The sequence below is a fragment of the Engystomops pustulosus genome, chromosome 2, assembly GCF_040894005.1.
Source record: "Engystomops pustulosus chromosome 2, aEngPut4.maternal, whole genome shotgun sequence".
NCBI classification, from domain to species: domain Eukaryota; kingdom Metazoa; phylum Chordata; class Amphibia; order Anura; family Leptodactylidae; genus Engystomops; species Engystomops pustulosus.
The window spans coordinates 21,752,757-21,775,284 of NC_092412.1; the positions used below are offsets into that span (position 1 = coordinate 21,752,757).

Below are 22,528 nucleotides of genomic sequence, written 5' to 3' on the forward strand. Positions count from 1 at the left end.
CCCAGTTGCCAGTAGTCACAGTGATCCCCCAGTAGCCAGTAGTCACAGTGATCCCCCAGTAGCCAGTAGTCACAGTGTTTGCCCCCCCCAAGTAGCCAGTAGCCACAGTGCTTGCCCCCCAGTAGCCACACTGCTTTCCCCCCAGTAGCCAGTAGTCACAATGCTTTCCCCCCCAGTAGCCAGTAGTCACAGTGCTTGTCCCCCCAGCAGTCACAGTGCTTGCCCCCAGTATACAGTAGTCACAGTGCTTGACCCCCAGTACCCAGTAGTCACTGTGCTTGCTCCCCACAGTATCCAGTATTTACATTTCTTGCCCCCCAGTACCCAGTAGTCACAGTGCTTGCCCCCCCCCCAGTAGGCAGTTGTCATAGTGCTTGCCCCCAGTATACAGTAGTCACAGTGCTTGCCCCCCAGTACCCAGTAGTCACTGTGCTTGCTCCCCACAGTATCCAGTATTTACATTTCTTGCCCCCCAGTACCCAGTAGTCACAGTGCTTGCCCCCCCCCAGTAGGCAGTTGTCATAGTGCTTGCCCCCCAGTAACCCTCGCCCCCCCCAAATGCATGTAGTACAACCTACTCTACCTCTAAAGGAAATCTACCATCAAAAATCCATGATGATTTACCCGGGACACTTACTCCAAGCACCAAGCACCATGGTTGTGGTAATCTTGTTTTATTTGTTATCCATGGCCTCCTTTCTTCTAACTTTTATAATTATGCTAATGAGTCAGAAGGGTTGTTACCAGAGCCCTTTCGTGCTGTAGGATCACAGGCTGTTACACTGCTCCCTCAGCACTTTCCGATCCCACTGTGATGTATAATCTTACACAGTGGGAGGGGAAGTGCTTATGCACAGTGTGACAGCCTATGAAGCTGCAGCACGGATGGGCTCTTGTAACACCCCCAGGAGTCCTTCTGGCTCATTAACATCATTTTAAAAATTGGTTTTAGAAGGAAGGAAGAAGGCCAAGGATAACACATATAAGAAGATTACCATAGTCAAGGATCATGGATCTATGAGTAAGTGGCCCTGGTTTATCATGATGAATTTTGAAGGTAGATTTCCTTTAAGTGATTCTTTTATAAAAATCACACTGCACTTTAGTTCTTCTTATATCCTGTAGGGGGCGGTGTTGCAGCCATAAGCATAACATACTCTACTAAAGTATAAAATATGCAATACATTGACCCCTAGTGTCCAAAAAATCTAATGCAGATCCAAGTGGAAACTCACTGCAGCATATATTGTGTATGCTATAGAATCGCTGAAGGGGCAATTACTTAATATTCCATATTCAGTAAAGTTGAGCAGTTGCTTTAAGACAGTAGCAGCAAAATCCTTTGGGATCCAGAACAATAAGTGATTAAATATGCATCAAGGTGGAACGTGATCCGCACTGAATCTGCTTTATTATTCATCGTAATTATTGACCAACGCAGCAAATACAGAATTATCTCAGCAGACGCAGGATCCGTGGTCTGGAAGGACTGGATTAGGAGTCCTAATCTGAGGAGATGGTTTCTTAATGTGTGTCCTAATGGAGACCAAACTTATTCAGACCTCAGACAACAAAGTCATTTTAGACACTAAAATTAGTGCTGACCTCAAACCAGTCCAAAGAGTCCAAAAAGCCAGACCGCCAATTTTAACCCAGAACCTAGACCCGGATCCCAAAAGTAATTTATACCCTAAAATCAAGTCAACACTCTGGATCTAGAAAAAACTCATTGGGGGCCATTTACTAAGGGCCCCGAATCGCGTTTTTCCGGCGGGTTATGCAAATTTTTCAGTTTTGCGCAGATTTTCCCTATATGTCCCCGGGATTTTGGCGCACGCAATCGGATTGTGGCGCATCGGCGCCGGCATGCACGCAACGGAAACCCGACGGATTCGGAAAAACCGCCGCGTTTAAAAAAAAAAAGTGGCGCTGGACACGCTCTTACCTGCACCCAGCCCGGCTTCGTGAAGTTCAGTGGATTCCGATGAACTTCAGCGCAGCAGCGACACCTGGTGGACATCGGAGGAACTACCTTAGTGAATCGCCGGAAGACCCGAATCCTCCGCAGAGAACGCGCCGCTGGATCGCGAATGGACCGGGTAAGTAAATCTGCCCCATTGTATCAAAACCCCAAACCTCATCATAAACCCAATCCAAACCCTTGATTACAACCCAAAATCATTTCAGATCTCAGATATAACCCTAAAATTAGTTCAGAACTCAGATCAGGTGTGAAATCAAGAATTCATTCCAACCCCCAAACCAGACTAAGAGTCAAGTCATAACAATTCATAACCCAACTGCAGATTAGACACCAAAGGTATCTTAGACCCTAGATTAGATGCCAAAATGTAACCAGACATCTGAGCAGATCAGAACAGAATCCAAAAACATACCTTAGATCTCTCATCAAACTTCTAAATCTGGTCCCAAACCAGATCAAAAATTAAATTGGACCCGAGACCAGACCCCTACAAAACCTCTGGGCAGAACCTAGAATTATTGAGGAGATCATTTGTCGTTGGGATCCCAGATCCTACTCCAAGAGCCGGATCCTTGGCTGAACAACTAAATAAGTTCAGGTCCTAAACCAGACCTTTAATCAAGTCAGACCCCAAACAAAACCACCTAATAAATTCATATTCCTGACAAGAACCTCCAACTATTTTAGACCCCAGACCAAACCACTTAGTAAATTAACATGCCTGAAAAATCCCAATTATTTTAGACCCCAGACCAAACCACTTAGTAAATTCACATCCCTGACAAGACCAACTTTTTTTTAGACCCCAGACCAAACCACTTAGTAAATTCACATCCCTGAAAAGACCCTCAAATTAATTAAGACCCCAGACCGAACCACTTACCGTATATACTCGTATATAAGCCGAGTTTTTCAGCACAAAAAATGTGCTGAAAAACATTCCCTCGGCTTATACACGAGTCAAGTAAAAAATAATTAAAAATGGACTAAAAAAAATAATAAACTTATATAATCACCCTCCGGTGGCCCCGATGCGCAGCGCTGCTCCCCCGATGTCATTGCGGCTCTTCTTCTGGCTTTCCGGCTCCTCTTCTGGCTTCAGCGCCCGTCTTCTTTAACATTGTGCTGGGTGCCGCCATTGTTCTCTCCCGGCTGGCGCCTAGTATGACACGCCGCTGCTAACGCCATACTAGGCGCCGCCCGGGAGAAGAGCATGGCAGCGCCCAGCACGATGTTAAAGAAGACAGAAGACGGGCGCTGAAGCAAGAAGAGGAGCCGGGAAGCCAGAAGAGGAGCCGCAATGACATCGGGGGAGCAGCGCTGCACATCGGGGCCACCGGAGGGTGAGTATATAAGTTTTGTTTTTTTTTTCTGGGCTGACTGTATACTACTGGGGGCACGCTGTATACTACCACCCTCGGCTTATACTCGAGTCAATAGGTTTTCCCAGTTTTTGGTGGTAAAATTAGGGGTCTCGGCTTATACTCAGGTCGGCTTATACTCGAGTATATACTTTAGAAAATTTACATCCCTGACAAGACCCTCAAATTATATTTAGACATCAGACCTCGCCTAGAAGAAATTCGGCACATTAAAAAAAAACTAAGATTAAGTCAGAGCCCAGACCACTACCCAACTATCATGTACTGTTATGATGTTACTGTTGTCTAACCCTCCGTTCTGGTTCCAGAATAGAAGTGGAAAACAGCGCCCCCGAAAGACAAAGAGGCCATGGATAAGATCCTAGAGGCCGTCCTGCAGTCTTCCTACCCCATGTATGTCAAGGAAAGCTTAGCACGACGCGTAATCGACGCCTCCAAGCAGCCCATTGACTCTGAGCAGTGCTGGTCCATGCTAGAACTTTCCACCAAGCTCTTCTTCTTAGGAGAATCCCGTTTTGCCAGAGAAACGGCCAGAGAAGTCCTGGAGGTCTATGGCAGGTACCACCCAGAAGAATTTGAGGAATTTTTCAATGTCCGGTTTATCCTGAGCCTTCTTCAGGAAGGGTACAGGTCTCTAGGGAAGAGACACCCCTATATCTTAGAGTACATACACCTCGGTCTACAATTCGTGTTGGACAAGGCTTCTGCCGAGGACATCTTCAGGCTCTTGAAGGTGGAAGTCCTCCGGATTGTCTGCGAAAGGCCAAGTCTGAAGATCTGTGTGAGGGTTAGCAGAATCTTGATCTCGCACCCGCAATGTATTCCAGAAGGGAACCACCAGCTCTTGTTCTGCCAGCAGCTGATACGTTGTATCGGGCAGTTCCACTGTCACTCCGAAGGGGAAGAAGGGATCATCCAGTTCCTGGACCAGGTGAACAGAGTCAGTGCGCTGCTGCAGAACATCTGGAGGCTTCAGACCTCCCTGGTCCTCCCCTCTCTCAAGGAGCTGTTTGCTATTATATCCTTCACAGGTAAGAACATAGTGATAGACCTAACCAGAGAGTATGTGAGTAGCGGACTACAGAACCCCCTACCATGGACCTGGTAGGCCCACCGATAGGTCCTATAGAGAGACCAAGGGCTGGGGTTCAGCCGGTAACTGGGAAGTTGCCCAAAATCTCTGTTCCCTGAGGTATAAATAATGCATCACAGTATGTAACAATATGGGGTGGTATAATGTGGGCTGTATATCACCCTATTATCTTGGTACTAGATGGTGGTATTATGTGTGGTGTATATAGCCCTATTATTTTAGCACTAAATGTTGGTATTATGTAAACCTATCTTGGCACTATATTGTGGTATAATGCTGGCTGCACGTGACAATATTGTCGCTATATGGTGGCTCTAGGTAAACTGTATATAATTTTATTATCTTAGCACTATGGGGGTATTATGTGGGTTGTATATAACTTCTATTATCATTGCACTATATAGTGGTATTATGTGGACTGTATATGACAATATTATCTTTTCACATTGTGGTAGTATGACCGCAGTATTATGGCTGTATTATATGAGCTGTATATGACAGTATTATTTGAGCTGTATTATGGCCGTATTATGGGATCTGTACATAACAGTATTATCTGAGCCTTATATGGCAGTATTATCAGGGCTGTATATAACAGTATTATGTAGATTATTTTGGGGACAAGTATGTAAATATTGGGGGTCATTTACTAAGGGCCCGATTTGCGTTTTCCCGACGTGTTACCCGAATATTTCCGATTTGCGCCGATTTTTCCTGAATTGCCCCAGGTTTTTGGCGCAATCGATCGTATTGTGGCGCATCGGCACTGGCATGCACGCGACGGAAATCGGGGGTCGTGGCCGAACGAAAACCCGACGGATTCGGAGAAACTGCCGCATTTAAAAAAAAAAAGTGACACTGGACACACGCTTACCTGCACCAGGAATAGGATCAAGAACTCCGGCGGACTTCAGCGCAGCAGCGACACCTGGTGGACGTCGGAGGAACTGCCTTAGTGAATCGCCGGAAGACCCGAAACCAGCGCAGAGAACGCACCGCTGGATCACGAATGGACCGGGTAAGTAAATCTGCCCCATTGTGTACAATTTGGTATTACATGGTGGTATTTTTTATATATATGGCAATGAAATCATGGCGCACCGGGGCGGTATTATGAGGGCAGTATTATACTGTATTATATTATTTTTGGCAGATGAGACGGAGACTCCCTCCAATGCCCTGGCCAGCGTGGTGCAGTACATACCCCTGCAGCTCATGGACGGCATCGTAAGAAATTTGGCCAATGCAGACAGTGTGACCGATGCCCAGATGATGACCTCCATTAACAGGTATGGGCATGGCACATGACTGAACAAATTAAGACTCATCATTTGTGGGGGGGTCGGTGGTCAACGTCAGATTCCTTAAAGGAATTTTCAATCAAGTCACAATGATATTTAAAATGGCTTCCTAGGAGACTAGTAACAAAATAAAATGTTACTGCTGGTCTCCACTGCACTGCACTTCCTGACAGCACAGGAAATGGTAAGGGAGACCACCTGACCAATCACTGGTTGGAATGGGGACACGCCTCAGCCACTGATTGGCCGAGTGGTCTTACCTAGTGTTTCCTGTGGTGTCAGGAAGTGCAGTGCAGTGGAGACCGGGTGCAGCAGTCACTGGGGGAGGTGCATTTACTGTTATTTTTTGTTACCAGCCCCTAAATTTTAATTAATTGAAAATGCTTTTAACATCTGCAAAACGTGAAGGAGATGTGAACTCCACCCCAGGAAGACCCATGCTCGATCACTCGGAAACTACGCAGGGTCCACACCAAATTTTGGGAAAAGGCTGAATTCCTGGATTTCTTGTGATTTTCTTGCAGGATGATCGACTGGGTGTCATGGCCTCTCGGTAAGAACATCGACAAGTGGATCATTGCTTTATTAAAGGGATTGGCCGCTGTGAAGAAGTTCAGCATCCTGACCGAAGTCTCTCTAGCAAAGATACAAAAGGTCCGAACCCGCAGCAGATATTGGTAGTTTTTGTGACATCTGGCCGGTATAATGATGTGTTTTCCCCTAATAGGGAGTAAGAGAGATCCTCTTGTATTATATAGGGGGTCTAAATGTACAGAGGGGCAGGTCTGATTACACATCTCTCCAGGGACTATACCTAACACTGGCTGGAGAGAGCACAGAGTACAGCAGTGTGAGGACACGCCCTAGTACAATCCAGGAATATAAATCCATATATCACAGTCCTGCTGCTACTAACAAACACAAAGGTCTGATTCCACATCTCTACAGGAACAATGTAGAATGCTGGGAAATACGGTAGAATCTTAAAGGAGACCTCCCCTTCCGGTTTGTGTGATATCGACATCTCTCGTTTCAGGTCTTCTCAAAGCTGCTGTACCCGGTGGTCCGAGAAGCGGCGCTGTCTGTCCTGCGGTACATGCTGCTGAGTTTTCAGCACTCCCCCGAAGCCTTTCACTTAGTAAGAATCACATTTATGTCATTGTTTTTATTTTCGGATGATGTAATGAATATGATAGCGGAATGTAATGACCCTTTAATTACTCTCTTGTCACCCTGCCAATGGGAGTAGGTGCTGCATACGGTTTGTGAAAAAATTTAGATTATATTTTAGGAGCAGAAGTTATTTCACCCATGTGTAAAAGTATTGGCCCCCGTGCAGTCACACTGCAGCAATAACAGTCATACAATGGGTACTGCTGATGTGTGTAGCTCACAGAGCATTGTCTAGATTGTATCCTTCCTAGACAATGCTCTGTGAGCTAAACATTCTGTATTCCAGACTGATACATTGTAACAAACTGTGCAGCTGCTGCTGATGTACCTAGCTCACAGAGCATTGTCTAGACTGGATACAATTGTCTCCACTTCTTAGCTAAGAGCAGGACTAGCTATGTACAGGGAGGGTTCTCCACACCCCATGAATGAAGCACACACACAGTGTAATATTATACTCGTCCCTCTTCTCTACTTCTTGTCCTCCAGATCGTTCCTCACATCCCCCAGATGGTTTCCTGTCTCTCCAACGAGAGCACAAATTCGGCCAGCAGCTGCCTGGAGCAGGTAGCGGAGCTGGTCCACTGCATGGTCTTCCGCTTCTCCGGGTATCCGGATCTGTATGGACCAGTCATGGAAGCCGTGAAGGTGAGGACATGACTGCTCGGGGTATCAGTGATCAAATAGTCACCCCAAAAAATGAACCCGCTGTAGCCTAATACTGGCCTCAGCCAAACACCCATGAGGCTAGTGATAGGGTGTGCACCCTATATATGCACCCTCTACTACTGCTCACTACTGATCACTCAAAACCTTTGGAATTTTTAGGATCCCACACAGTGCCCCATTATACTATATACTATATGCTCCTTGTATAGGGTTCTGTCATGTAATGTGAGGGGTCTCTGATGTTTTTTGGCAGAAGCTACCGGTCCCCAATGAAGATCGTATAAAGCAACTTCTCGGCCAGAACGCGTGGACCTCCCAGAAGAACGAGCTGGCGCCATATTACCCCCGACTGGTGTCCAAGTCCGACACGGGGAAGATCGGCCTCATCAACCTGGGGAACACCTGCTACATGAACAGCATCCTGCAGGCCCTGTTCATGGCCTCTGAGTGAGTGTGACCCTCACAGATCAGCTCCATGGGGACCACCATGACATGTGACGGCCTCCGTCATTACTGATAGTCTCAGCCTTGTGGACACTGTACAAATGCTCCTCATTGGCATCATATCAGGGCTCCCCGGGGACAGGTATCAGGAGTGTATGGAGGTATCATTTGGACATTATTTGGCTTGGGATACTGCATTTTTTTTGTTGAGGCTAGGATATATTACATGGATCATTAATAGTAGTATTATACTGGGACTATAGGACAGTTTTACATGGACTGTATATGGCAGTGATGGCGAACCTTTTTGAGCCTCAGTGCCCAAACTTCAACCAAAAGCCACTTATTTATTGCAAAGTGCCAGGGCAGCAATTTAAGCAGTAATTTATTTCTCCTTGTACATTGACAACTTTCAATCCTTCAGCCTCCCAAGGACACCAACAAAGTTGAAAGGAGGAGGGAAAATTCCCCTATCATTGTAGGAAGATTCTGCAGGCAGATTCTTTGAGTTCTGTCTGGTGAACTTCATTCTGGGGTGATGGCCTGGGTGCCCACAGAAAGGGCTCAGAGTGCCGCCTCTGGCACCAGTGCCATAGGTTCGCCACCACTGGTATATGGCAATATTGGGGCTATATGGCAATATGGTGATATAACATTGGCTGTATATGGCAGTATCTTTGTGGCACTTTATGGCGGTATTGTGATATGTTGGCTGTATATGGCAATATCTTGGGACAATATGGCGGTTGGCTGTATGTGGTAGTATTTTTGTGGCACTCTATGGCGGTATGGTGATATAATGTTGGCTGTATATGGCAGGATCTTTGTGGCACTCTATGGCGGTATTGTGATATAATGTTGGCTGTATATGGCAGTATCTCTAGGGCTCTATATGGAGGTATAGTGATATAATGTTGGCTGTATATGGCAGTATCTTTGTGGCACTCTATGGTGATATGGTGATATAATGTTGGCTGTATATGGCAGGATCTTTGTGGCACGCTATGGCGGTATAGTGATATAATGTTGGCTGTATATGGCAAGATCTTTGTGGCACTCTATGGTGGTATGGTGATATAATGTTGGCTGTATATGGCAGTATCTTTGTGGCACTCTATGGCGGTATAGTGATATAATGTTGGCTGTATATGGCAGTATCTTTGTGGCACGCTATGGCGGTATAGTGATATAATGTTGGCTGTATATGGCAGGATCTTTGTGGCACTCTATGGCGGTATGGTGATATAATGTTGGCTGTATATGGCAGTATCTTTGTGGCACTCTATGGCGGTATGGTGATATAATGTTGGCTGTATATGGCAGTATCTTTGTGGCACGCTATGGCGGTATAGTGATATAATGTTGGCTGTATATGGCAGTATCTTTGTGGCACGCTATGGCGGTATAGTGATATAATGTTGGCTGTATATGGCAGGATCTTTGTGGCACTCTATGGCGGTATGGTGATATAATGTTGGCTGTATATGGCAGTATCTTTGTGGCACTCTATGGCGGTATAGTGATAATATATGGGCCGTTTATCACAGTATTGTATTGGCACTATATGGTTTTATTATGTGGATCCCATATCGTAATATTGGGGGTCATTTACTAAGGGCCCGAATCACGTTTTTCCGCCGATTTTCCCTGAATTTCTCCGGGATTTTGGTGCACGCGATCGGATTGTTGCTCTCCGGCGCCGGCATGCACACGACGGAAATCGGGGCGTGGCCATACGAAAACCCGACGGATTCGGAAAAACCGCTGCATTTAAAAAAAAGTGTTGCTTGACACGCGCTTACCTGCACCCAGGGTAGGACGGTGGACTTCAGTGCACTCCGATGCTCTTCAGCGCAGCAGCGACACCTGGTGGACTTCGGAGGAACTACCTTAGTGAATCCCCGCAGAACCCGAATCCTCCGCAGAGAATGCGCAGCTGGATCGCGAATGGACCGGGTAAGTAAATCTGCCCCATTATCTTAACTCTCCGTGGCGGTATGGCTCCGGTATGTGGGCTTGTGTCTGTAAGGTGGCATTATGTGAGCTGCATATTGCAGTATTAACTTGGCTTTACGGTATAAATATGATTTCGTCTTAGCGCCAGTTCCCATCTGCGTTTTGGCTTCCGTTTTAAAAACAGATCCATTTTTTTCCCATTGATTTTAATGGACTTGCAGTGGCGTCCTTTTAGTATCCGTTTTTCTGGTATCCGGTCTATCTTCCATTAGACTGTCCATTATTTGAGCGGATAGCAGGAATGAAAAAATAAAAAAATGAATGACTATAAAATATTGAAAAACGGAAACTTACTCACAAACATTTTTTTATATCTGATCCGTATTATTAGTATATGAGCTGTAAATCTCAATATTGTCTAAGCTCTTTGTGGTGGCAAAGCTGAATTAGTGTATGTGGTGTATAGATGTAGTACGGTATTACGTGAGCTTTATATTGCAGCATAATATGGTGGTATGGTTTTTTACGATTGTGTCTAGCAGTGTTTATTATGACACTATATGGCGGTGTGGATCTATTGTCTTGGCATTACATTGCGGTATTACATGGGCTGCGCAGGTTAGTATTATCCTGTCTCTATATGGTAGGATGCCTGTAGCGTCTTTGCAGTATGTGGCGGTATAGTACAAATACGTGAGCTGAGATTATAATAAAAATATTGGGGTGACGCTTTGTGAATTGATCTGGGATTGTGCCCCTGCATTGTCCCCATTTCATCTCACCCTGTGATAATGGACCACCCAAAAGAAATGAGACCCCCTCCTTATAAAACTATATATAAATCGCAATGCGCCTTTAAATAACCTCCAGCCTGAGGCCCCGGGGGAGGACGCTCGCTCTGTGTCCATCGATTTTACTGTTAGATGACAATTTACTTCTGCTGAAAATAGAATCATGATTTTTACCAGCAGGAAGGGACTGACCGCTCTCCCTGCAATCTGCTGCAGCCTTTCAGGGCATGATGGGAGTTGTAGTTCTGCATTACCCATTGCATTCAAACAGGTAAACTGGCAATGGGTAAACTTATTTGATTGAATTCAGTTTTTGTTCTCAGTTTCAGGCATTCAGTTCTCTGTTTACAAGACAGCAGCAACCAACCCCTGATGATGAAACTACAGCATCTGTTTGCGTTTCTAGAGCACAGCCAGGTGAGGACAATAGCAGAATAGTGAGTGCAGCTCTGGGATATAATACAGGATATAACTCAGGATCAGTACAGGGTAAGTAATGTCATGTATGTACACAGTGACTGCACCAGCAGCAGAATAGTGAGTGCAGCTCTGGGGGATAATACGTGATGTAACTCAGGATCAGTACAGGATAAGTAATGTCATGTATGTACACAGTGACTGCACCAGCAGCAGAATAGTGAGTGCAGCTCTGGTGTATAATACAGGATGTAACTCAGGATCAGTACAGGATAAGTAATGTCATGTATGTACACAGTGACTGCACCAGCAGCAGAATAGTGAGTGCAGCTCTGGAGTATAATACAGGATGTAACTCAGGATCAGTACAGGATAAGTAATGTCATGTATGTACACAGTGACTGCACCAGCAGCAGAATAGTGAGTGCAGCTCTGGGGGATAATACGTGATGTAACTCAGGATCAGTACAGGGTAAGTAATGTCATGTATGTACACAGTGACTGCACCAGCAGCAGAATAGTGAGTGCAGCTCTGGGGGATAATACGTGATGTAACTCAGGATCAGTACAGGATAAGTAATGTCATGTATGTACACAGTGACTGCACCAGCAGAATAGTGAGTGCAGCTCTGGAGTATAATACAGGATGTAACTCAGGATCAGTACAGGATAAGTAATGTCATGTATGTATACAGTGACTGCACCAGCAGCAGAATAGTGAGTGCAGCTCTGGTGTATAATACAGGATGTAACTCAGGATCAGTACAGGATAAGTAATGTCATGTATGTACACAGTGACTGCACCAGCAGCAGAATAGTGAGTGCAGCTCTGGAGTATAATACAGGATGTAACTCAGGATCAGTACAGGATAAGTAATGTCATGTATGTACACAGTGACTGCACCAGCAGCAGAATAGTGAGTGCAGCTCTGGGGGATAATACGTGATGTAACTCAGGATCAGTACAGGGTAAGTAATGTCATGTATGTACACAGTGACTGCACCAGCAGCAGAATAGTGAGTGCAGCTCTGGGGGATAATACGTGATGTAACTCAGGATCAGTACAGGATAAGTAATGTCATGCATGTACACAGTGATTGCACCAGCAGCAGAATAGTGAGTGCAGCTCTGGTGTATAATACAGGATGTAACTCAGGATCAGTACAGGATAAGTAATGTCATGTATGTACACAGTGACTGCACCAGCAGCAGAATAGTGAGTGCAGCTCTGGAGTATAATACAGGATGTAACTCAGAATCAGTACAGGATAAGTAATGTCATGTATGTACACAGTGACTGCACCAGCAGCAGAATAGTGAGTGCAGCTCTGGAGGATAATACAGGATGTAACTCAGGATCAGTACAGGATAAGTAATGTCATGTATGTACACAGTGACTGCACCAGCAGCAGAATAGTTCGTGCTGACTCATTTTGCTGTGAGCTACTGAAGGGTGTGGTTGTGTGCTGCTGAGCTCCTGCACCACCTGGAGCAATCTCCATCCACCCAGGCCTGCTCTCTCCTCCCCAGGGAGGGAGTGGGTTCTGTGGGATGAATCCTGCAGGAAAATCCCAGGCTCCTGTCTCCCGGACCAGGCCGGCGGGGGGCAGGAGAAGCCAGTTACCGGCCAAATCGGAGGGTGTAAGAAGATCTGCCCGGAGCCAAGGACGCAGCGATGTGACCTCGGCTGCCACCCCCAAGACCCAGGGAAGCCGCAAGGTCTCCGGAACACAGAAGATCAAGGCAAGTGACATCAGCCTGAGTGCTCCTCCTGGAAAGCTGGATGTATGTGCGGGAAAGCTGGGTGGTTCAGCTGGAAAGCTGGGTGCTCACGGAGGTGTGCAAAAAGCATGGGGTGATCTTAAGGCCCGGGAGTCTGCTTCCATCTATGGCTCCCGGATTGCTGAGCACCTCCGTGAGTACGAGGAAGCTGGAAAAGCGCTGAGGAGGCTCCAGGAGGAGATAAGGGAGACCGTGGCCCTAGCGGGGGTGGCTACGCAGAGAAAGAAAAAGTCTGATCTACTTACCACCATAGACAGACTAAAAGCCGAGGTCACCGCTCTGCAGGAGAAGCGACATCTAATCCGCGAGCACAGCGGTCCGTTCCGTGAAAAGTTGGAGAATGATGCCCGGTTTGATGACATGCGCCAGGAGCAGTTAAGAAAACTGAAGGGGCTTCAGATCCAGGCGGATGATGGCGATGATGAGGAGGATGAGGAAGACCTGCCGTGTCCGTCTGGTGGCCTGCACCAACACCAGCAGGCCTCGCACGACAGGCTGCCTGCAGAGCAAGCGCCATTACCATCAGGCTGCGGCTCTGCCAACCTGGAGGAGGAAAGTAATGACAGCGGCCAGGGGGGGGCGCTAATGGCTCAGATCCGTCAGCTTGAGTCTCCAGTTCACCTCCAGAACTTTTCCTTTGGTGATGATATCCCGAGTGACGACCAAAAGAGGAAGAAGACGAGACCCAAGAAGACCAAGGCGTCTCAGGAGGTGAATCTGGTGTTTCGTCCCCTCCCTGTTTCCTCCGGGCGGGCAGCAGTGTCAGCCTGTCGTGTAGGCCCCGTAACCCAGCCCAGCACGAATCCTGCAGTGGACTCGGTGCCAGGGTGCGGGGAGAGTGCAAAGCCACGTTCCATCATGGCGCAGAGCACCAGCCTTGTTTGCAGTAGCAAGGATGGTGCAGGGAAGGCATCGGCCGAAAGGCCGGACAGTGAGGGCGATCCAGCAGGTCCTGGTACTGTGCGCTGCCCCCCAGTGGGAGGGGGGGGTGGCCCGGTGCCAGGGGCAGTGGCGGTGGCTCCTGTGGCCCCTAGCACTGTGGCTGCATCTAGCTCCGGTGAGCAGTGGCAGTGTGATGGGGCTGCTGGGGCTTGTGGTGCGGCGCCTCCCAAGCATCCCGAACAGCCTGCAGAGAAAGGCGCAGGAAAAGTGTTGTTTTGCATTGGATCATCAGACCCTGGAGAGGGCACAAAAAGACTGTCCGGAGTCTGCAAGGGCAAGTGGCCTCTTGCATCCAGCGAGCAGCAGAGCAGAAATATTAAAAAAACTACTGGACAACAAGGGGTTAATGCCAATGAGGCAGAGGGCACCTTTAAGATCGGGGTTGGAGCTGCCTCTTCTCAGGCTGTATCAGCTATGGAGGTGGCTCTACCCCCAGTGCCCAGTGACGCCGAGGCAACCCCAGGTCCTCCTGGCCCAGCTGGTGTGAGTGATGCAAGGAAGCGAGGCAGTAATGCACATAGTGTGGTGAATGTGGGGGTGGTGAATGGTGCTGAGGGGGGTGATCCTGTTGTGCGTGCTGGACCTTCTGCACCCCCAGTGGTGGCCGCTCCCATAAGGAGCTATGCGAGTGTCACTGCTGGGGCAAGTGGGGTTAACTCCTTGTCTCCTGGCTCTGGGAACAGCGTTTTGCAAAGGCGTCTTCTGGAGGCTCTCAGGAGAGGGGAAAAGTCAATCACTGTAGAGGGGAGAGAGGTTGATCTGTCCTTCTGGACAGACAGGCATGGCCTGGCAGCCTTCCAAGAGAAAAGGGGGGGAGAGACTGTATGGTCTTTACCCACAACTGGGCCCGGAGCTTCCCGTAGGAATGTGGTTCGTCTTCGCTGGAGGGGCAGTGACGCATGCCCACCCAGGTCAAGGGTGGTGGAGCTCCTCCTGAAGATGAACTTCAGGGCTAGTGACATCTTTGCCCTGATACATCCTTATGGTACTCCGGAGTTCGATGTCAGCTTTGTTCGGCCGGAGGGCTTAGAGCTCTTCTGGTCGAATTATGAGCTGGCAAAGAACGAGCCCGCATGGCGAGACTTTGTTGTGCAAGCAGTGTCTCGCCAAAACGCAGTCAAGAAGGTGACCGTTTTGACCCGTAACGAGTCACTTTCTTGCATGGACATCATGACTTGGCTAAGTCGTTATGGCGAAGTAGTTCAGGTACCTCAGAAAAACCGCGATGAATTTGGCATTTGGTCTGGGGCCTGGACCTTCATGATGAAGTTGAAGTGTTCAGGCGGCACAGTCGCTCACATTCCCTCTTCAGCCTTTCTTGGGCGGGACAGAATCCTGATTTTCTACCAGGGGCAGCCGAAGGTCTGTCACAGGTGCGGTGACCCCACACACTTTAGCGCCAGCTGCCAAGTGCAGAAGTGCGCTTTGTGTGGTGGGCTAGGTCATCTCGCTGCATCCTGTAAGGACATTAGGTGTAACCTGTGTGGTGAGCTCGGTCACCCTTTCAGCCGTTGTCCTCGCTCCTTTGCCAATGCGGTTGTGACCCCAGTGGAGGAGAGCCATGAGGTTGCTTCTGCTGGGGAAGGTACCAGCAGAGGTGGAGGAGCTGAGGGGCCTGTGAAGAAAAGTAAGAATAAGTCACCTTCTCAGTTGAGGCGGCTTGAAGCCAGACAAAAAGGGAGAGAACTGGGGAAGCCTCAGGTTGCTGGGGTGACCCTTGGTCCTTCCTCAGAGGCTGGTCATGCTACTGAGGCCCTGAGGGATGATGAGTTGGATGAGGAGGTCAGGAGGATGGAGCGCGAGAAAGGTGCCATGTCCTCCACGTCCTCCCATTATGAGAGTATGGATGAGGATAACAGGATTTGGCTAGAAAATAAGCGCAAGCAGAAAAAGAAAAAACGCGGCGTATCTAAGGTACCTAAGGAAGGGAAAACTTCCTCCCCTCTGGTTGAGCTTTCCAACCGGTTCCTCACCCTCGATGAGATCGCCTCCTCGGAAGGAGAGGCTGAGGGTGGGGTTCTGGAGGTGGCGGCGGAGCAGCCTGCAGGGGGCGCCGAGTCTCTATCCTCTGGGGAAGCCGGGTCCTCAGAGTGGGAGACTGACTCAGAGTCAGGAGACAAGGACGAAGGAGAGGGTGGTCCGGGTGGGTCCTTGGGGGCCAGTAATAACATGGACACCTCAATTTCGTTAAAGAGAAGTTGCCCCAATTCTGAAGGGAAAAGGGAAAAGGCTTCATCTTCAGAGGAGAGTCGGGGGAAGGGAAATAGTAAGAAAAAAGCCGTCTAACTTAATCACTCATGATGGCGGCACCCACTCCGTTGACGCTGGCGTCCATTAATGTCGCCAGCATTAAGTCTGATGCGGCTAGATTTGCGGCCTTTGATTTTCTCGGCCGTGTTGAAGCCGACATTTTATTTTTGCAGGAGACCAGGCTGCCAGATTTGGCGGCCGTGTTTAAAGCTAAGAGGGAATGGAGACACGGGCCTTCCTATTGGTCTCTTGCGGCCGAGCCGTATAGCGGAGTGGCGGTCCTTTTTACCGCACCGGTAGAATGCCGACGAGTTATTGAGTTAGAAATGGGGAGGTGCCTGATCCTGGATGTCCTCATGAAGGGACAAGAACTGCGCCTAATTAACATCTATGGTCCCCAGTCCAAGTGGGACAGGAAGTGTCTCTTTATGAGGATCAAGCCCTACCTTTTTACAAGTCGGCAGGTGGTCTTTGGAGGGGACTTCAATGCTGTCACGAGGTCCCAGGATAGGGGAGGTTCCAGAGACAAGCTGACTTATGATAGCGTCGCTCTTAATAGCATAGCTAGTGAGGCTCGCCTGGTGGATGTCCACATCCGGCACACCCCAGGCCACGCGGGGTTCACCTATTATAGGGGTAGCTGCAGGTCTAGAATAGACAGGTTTTATTTAAAGGAGGAAGCCATTTCTTCAGCAGTGTCCGTTGTTGAGGTGGAGTTCTCCGACCACTGTCTAATTTTGTTTTCTCTGAATGTTACAGAGACCCCCCGGATGGGAAGAGGCTACTGGAAGCTCAATTCGTCTCTCCTGGAAGAAGCGGAGATAAGACAATCCTTTGAGGACTTTCTTCAGAGCCAAGAACCATTGCTGGGCCTTTGTAGCAGTAAGTCAGAGTGGTGGGAGATGCTCAAGAAAAGGGTGGCGAGATTCTTCCGCCAGCTCTCGAGCCTCAGGAGCCTGGACAGGTACCGCCTGTATCAGGGCCTGAGGAGGAAACTCGAGCATCTCGTCTCGACTGGAGGTAGTCGTGAAGACATCTCAAGAGTGAAATCCTTGCTGAAGAGGTGTCAGTACGATAGACACGCATCTTTGGTTTTTGAGAGGGATTACGGGAAATACCGCTCGCCCGACCCTTACAGAAACTGCAAGATGTCAGTGAATGGTAAAGTTGTCACGGGACTGGTTGACAGTACGGGATCCCTGAAAAGGTCCAGATCAGGGATTCTGGAGGTCGTCAGATCCTTCTACTCGCACCTCTTGGGCAGGAAGGATCTAGATCGGGATGTGATGTCGGCTTTCCTGGCTGAAACTGTCCCTGAGCCAGGAGTAGACCCCTCTCTTGATGTTTTGACAGAGATGATCAGGGAAGAGGAAGTCAGCCGGGCGATTGAAGGGCTCGCCCTCAAGAAATCGCCGGGTCCGGATGGCTTAACATCTGAGTTTTATAAGACCTTTAAGGACGCCTTGGTTCCCCTCTTGACTGAGGTATTCAATGAGTGTCTTTCCTCGGGCGCTCTGCCGAAGTCAATGAGGAGGTCTGCCCTGATCATCCTGTCAAAGGGTAAGGACCGATCTCGTATTGAGAACTGGCGTCCCATAGCGCTTCTCAATACGGACAGAAAGGTTTTGGCAAAGGTGCTGTTTAATCGGCTGGTGCAGTTTGCGCCCCGGCTCCTTTCGGGGACCCAGCACTGCTCTGTTCCAGGCCGCAGTACATTTAGTGCTGTGCTTTGTGTTCGGGAGGCAGTGGAGCAGGGCAGGGCTGGTAACTGGAAGGGGTACTTGCTGTCCTTGGATCAGGCAAAAGCGTTTGATCGGGTTAACCACGAGTACCTCTGGTCTGTCCTTCTGAGGTATGGCCTGCCGGGGGAGTTTGTCAATTGGCTAAAGGTTTTGTACGCAGGGGCAGAGAGTTTCCCGCTTGTGAACGGTTGGATTGGCCGCTCTTTTGAGGTTGGGTCTGGTGTTCGCCAGGGTTGTCCTCTGAGCCCACTTTTATACGTGTTCGCGATTGACCCATTCCTTAGGAGGGTTGATCGTGGGCCGTTGGTGGGAGTCGGGATGGACCAGGCGGCACCGGAAGCCACTCTAAGGGTGGTAGCGTACGCTGATGATGTCACTGTTTTTGTGTCCTCGAGAGGGGAGGCGCAATGGGTGATGTCAGAGGTTGACCGCTACTCAGAGGCTTCTGGGTCCAAGATCAACCGGGATAAGTGTGAGAGTCTCTGGCTGGGAGAGGGGGATCCAGGCTTTGATCTCCCGGACACTCTTCCAGGGCCCCAAGACTCTGCCAAAGTTCTCGGCATCGAATTTGGCCAGGGGGATTACCCCATGCAAAACTGGGACGGCAGGCTTAAGATCGCCGCTCAGAGGGTGGACCAGTGGAAGGGTTGGTCTTTGACCCTCAGGGAAAGGGTGAACTTGATTAAAACTTACCTGCTCCCATTGCTGATATATCTGGGCAGTGTGTGCATGTTGCCAGAACCCCTCTGGACTCGGGTCTACAGTCTGTTCTTCCAGCTGTTATGGGGGAATAGGCTGAACCTTATCAAGAGGGAGGTTACTTACCGCACGAGGAGACAAGGAGGGTTGTGTATGGTCAACCCTGTGGTGTTCCTAGTGAATACCTTTCTTAAGATCAATGTAGCAAACCTCTGGAAAGAGAGGGCTCCTCCGTGGGTATACTCCTGCAGGGGATGGTTTCGGCCTTTCTTCCAGGAATGGGAGACAGGAGGGCGAGTGAAGGATCTTCGCACACCACATGGGCATCTTCCGGCTTACGCTACCCCGGTTCTGAAGGTGATTCGCCGGTGGGGTCTGGGAATGTGGGAGATCAGGACCATGTCGAGGAAAATCCTTGACAAAAGGGTTCTGTTGACCCATTTCCAGAAGCCTCTGGCCCTCAGGGATTGCCCAAGTCGGGATCTGGGGGTGGGTTTAGGTCTTTTGAATTCCATCAGGATCCCCTTGAAGTTTTGGGACTTGACTTGGCGCTGCTTCCATGGAAAGCTGTGTGTGAGGGACAATCTGAAGTGTAGGAGCTCTGAGGAAAGGGGTTGTCCCCGGGAGGAGTGCGGTGGCCTGCTGGAGAGCATGGACCACTTCCTGCTTCAGTGCCCCTTTAACACAGAGGTGTACAACCGGGTGGGCGCTTCCATCCATTGGCCCGGGTTGGCCGGTCTCTCCTATGCGGAGTGGGCCTATGGAGCATTCAGAGGCCTGGGTGGCCGGGACCGCTGCACGTTATTCCTAGTTAGTCTAGTGGTCAGGTACCACACGTGGAACGCACGGTGCTTAGTATCGACGCAGCGTAAAATCCTCCCGGTGGATGAGGTGGTTAGGAACATTCTGGGTGACCTGGTGAAGGTGCGCTCTCTGGAGTATGAGAGGCTGGGCACGGGGAGGGCCTCTCTCCTTTGGAGGGGGTTCTCCTTTAGTGTCCCTTAGTCTGTCGTCTCCACTCCTGGTGTTGGGCTGAAGCTGACACTGTAGATTTTTGTTTTGTATCTGAGGTTATAGTGATGTAGGGCTTGCAGGCGCCGAACCTGGGCTTTATGTGGTTGGTTTGTTATATGTTGATATGTTTAATGTGTTTGTATTTTGTGTACAGTGTGTATTTATGTAGTTATAGTTCTTGTGTATATAGGTTGGTTGGTTTTGGGGTGTTGGTGTTAGGGTGTTAGGTTGGGAGGGGGGGTGGACGGGATTTGGACAATATGATCCCGGGCACTGGTCTGGACTATATAGCGCAAACTTTGGACGTTAGACCAGTGTCTGGGGGGAGGGTGATGGGCGTGGGATTTAGTTAGTTATATTTTATGTTATTTAATGTTATTAATGTTATTTCCATTATATTCATTGTTATTTCTTGTTTATTTATTTATTTATGTGTAGTTTGCTGTGTATTTCGATATAAAAAAAAAAAAAAAAAAAATTATTAGGTGGTGGGAATGGGTGAGGGTTTTGTTTGTTTTCATGCTGAGTGTGTGGTGTGTGTGTGGCTGGGCCAGGAGGTTTTGTAAGTTTATTTTCGTTTATATTTGTTCTTTTGTAATTCTTTTGCCAGAAGTTATGGCTTTATTTATGTTTATTATTGTTATGTTTTTTACTTTTATATAAAATAAAAGATTTACAGGATGTAACTCAGGATCAGTACAGGATAAGTAATGTCATGTATGTGCACAGTGACTGCACCAGCAGCAGAATAGTGAGTGCAGCTCTGGAGTATAATACAGGATGTAACTCAGGATCAGTACAGGATAAGTAATGTCATGTATGTTCACAGTGACTGCACCAGCAGCAGAATAGTGAGTGCAGCTCTGGAGTGTAACACAGGATGTAACTCAGGATCAGTACAGGATAAGTAATGTCATGTATGTACACAGTGACTGCACCAGCAGCAGAATAGTGAGTGCAGCTCTGGAGTATAATACAGGATGTAACTCAGGATCAGTACAGGATAAGTAATGTCATATATGTACACAGCGACTGCACCAGCAGCAGAATAGTGAGTGCAGCTCTGGAGCATAATACAGGATGTAACTCAGGATCAGTACAGGATAAGTAATGTCATGTATGTACACAGTGACTGCACCAGCAGAATAGTGAGTGCAGCTCTGGAGTAGAATACAGGATGTAACTCAGGATCTGTACAGGATAAGTAATGTCATGTATGTACACAGTGACTGCACCAGCAGCAGAATAGTGAGTGCAGCTCCGGAGTATAATACAGGATATAACTCAGGATCAGTACAGGATAAGTAATGTCATGTATGTACACAGTGACGGCACCAGCAGCAGAATAGTGAGTGCAGCTCTGCAGTATAATACAGGATGTAACTCAGGATCAGTACAGGATAAGTAAAGTCATGTATGTATCCAGTGACTGCACTAGCAGAATAGTGAGTGCAGCTCTGGAGTATAATACAGGATGTAACTCAGGATCAGTACAGGATAAGTAATGTCATGTATGTACGCAGCGACTGCACCAGCAGCAGAATAGTGAGTGCAGCTCTGGAGTATAATACAGGATGTAACTCAGGATCAGTACAGGATAAGTAATGTCATGTATGTACACAGTGACTGCACCAGCAGCCGAATAGTGAGTGCAGCTCTGGGGTATAATACATGATGTAACTCAGGATCAGTACAGGATAAGTAATGTCATGTATGTACACAGTGACTGCACCAGCAGCAGAATAGTGAGTGCAGCTCTGGAGTATAATACAGGATGTAACTCAGGATCAGTACAGGATAAGTAATGTCCTGTATGTACACAGTGACTGCATCAGCAGCAGAATAGTGAGTGCAGCCCTGGGGTATAATACAGGATGTAACTCAGGATCAGTACAGGATAAGTAATGTCATATATGTACACAGCGACTGCACCAGCAGCAGAATAGTGAGTGCAGCTCTGGAGCATAATACAGGATGTAACTCAGGATCAGTACAGGATAAGTAATGTCATGTATGTACACAGTGACTGCACCAGCAGAATAGTGAGTGCAGCTCTGGAGTAGAATACAGGATGTAACTCAGGATCTGTACAGGATAAGTAATGTCATGTATGTACACAGTGACTGCACCAGCAGCAGAATAGTGAGTGCAGCTCCGGAGTATAATACAGGATATAACTCAGGATCAGTACAGGATAAGTAATGTCATGTATGTACACAGTGACGGCACCAGCAGCAGAATAGTGAGTGCAGCTCTGCAGTATAATACAGGATGTAACTCAGGATCAGTACAGGATAAGTAAAGTCATGTATGTATCCAGTGACTGCACTAGCAGAATAGTGAGTGCAGCTCTGGAGTATAATACAGGATGTAACTCAGGATCAGTACAGGATAAGTAATGTCATGTATGTACGCAGCGACTGCACCAGCAGCAGAATAGTGAGTGCAGCTCTGGAGTATAATACAGGATGTAACTCAGGATCAGTACAGGATAAGTAATGTCATGTATGTACACAGTGACTGCACCAGCAGCCGAATAGTGAGTGCAGCTCTGGGGTATAATACATGATGTAACTCAGGATCAGTACAGGATAAGTAATGTCATGTATGTACACAGTGACTGCACCAGCAGCAGAATAGTGAGTGCAGCTCTGGAGTATAATACAGGATGTAACTCAGGATCAGTACAGGATAAGTAATGTCATGTATGTACACAGTGACTGCACCAGCAGCAGAATAGTGAGTGCAGCTCTGGAGTATAATACAGGATGTAACTCAGGATCAGTACAGGATAAGTAATGTCATGTATGTACACAGTGACTGCACCAGCAGCAGAATAGTGAGAGCTGCTCTGGAGTATAATACAGGATGTAACTCAGGATCAGTAC

The 22,528-nt window shown here is 48.0% G+C and overlaps 1 protein-coding gene across 3 annotated transcripts in view; it reads left to right on the plus strand.

Moving 5' to 3' along the window:
• The window catches only part of USP35 (ubiquitin specific peptidase 35), a 44,365-nt gene that overhangs the window by 17,583 nt on the left and 4,254 nt on the right, over positions 1-22,528 (plus strand). For all 3 annotated transcript variants that reach the window (XM_072133974.1, XM_072133973.1, XM_072133972.1), the window contains exons 2-8: positions 3,675-4,397; positions 5,613-5,748; positions 6,285-6,414; positions 6,797-6,898; positions 7,423-7,581; positions 7,856-8,049; positions 11,117-11,210. In XM_072133974.1, the coding sequence (XP_071990075.1) occupies positions 3,716-4,397; positions 5,613-5,748; positions 6,285-6,414; positions 6,797-6,898; positions 7,423-7,581; positions 7,856-8,049; positions 11,117-11,210 (1,497 nt within the window). In that variant the 5' untranslated portion in view covers positions 3,675-3,715. The remainder of the gene's footprint in view (positions 1-3,674; positions 4,398-5,612; positions 5,749-6,284; positions 6,415-6,796; positions 6,899-7,422; positions 7,582-7,855; positions 8,050-11,116; positions 11,211-22,528) is intronic.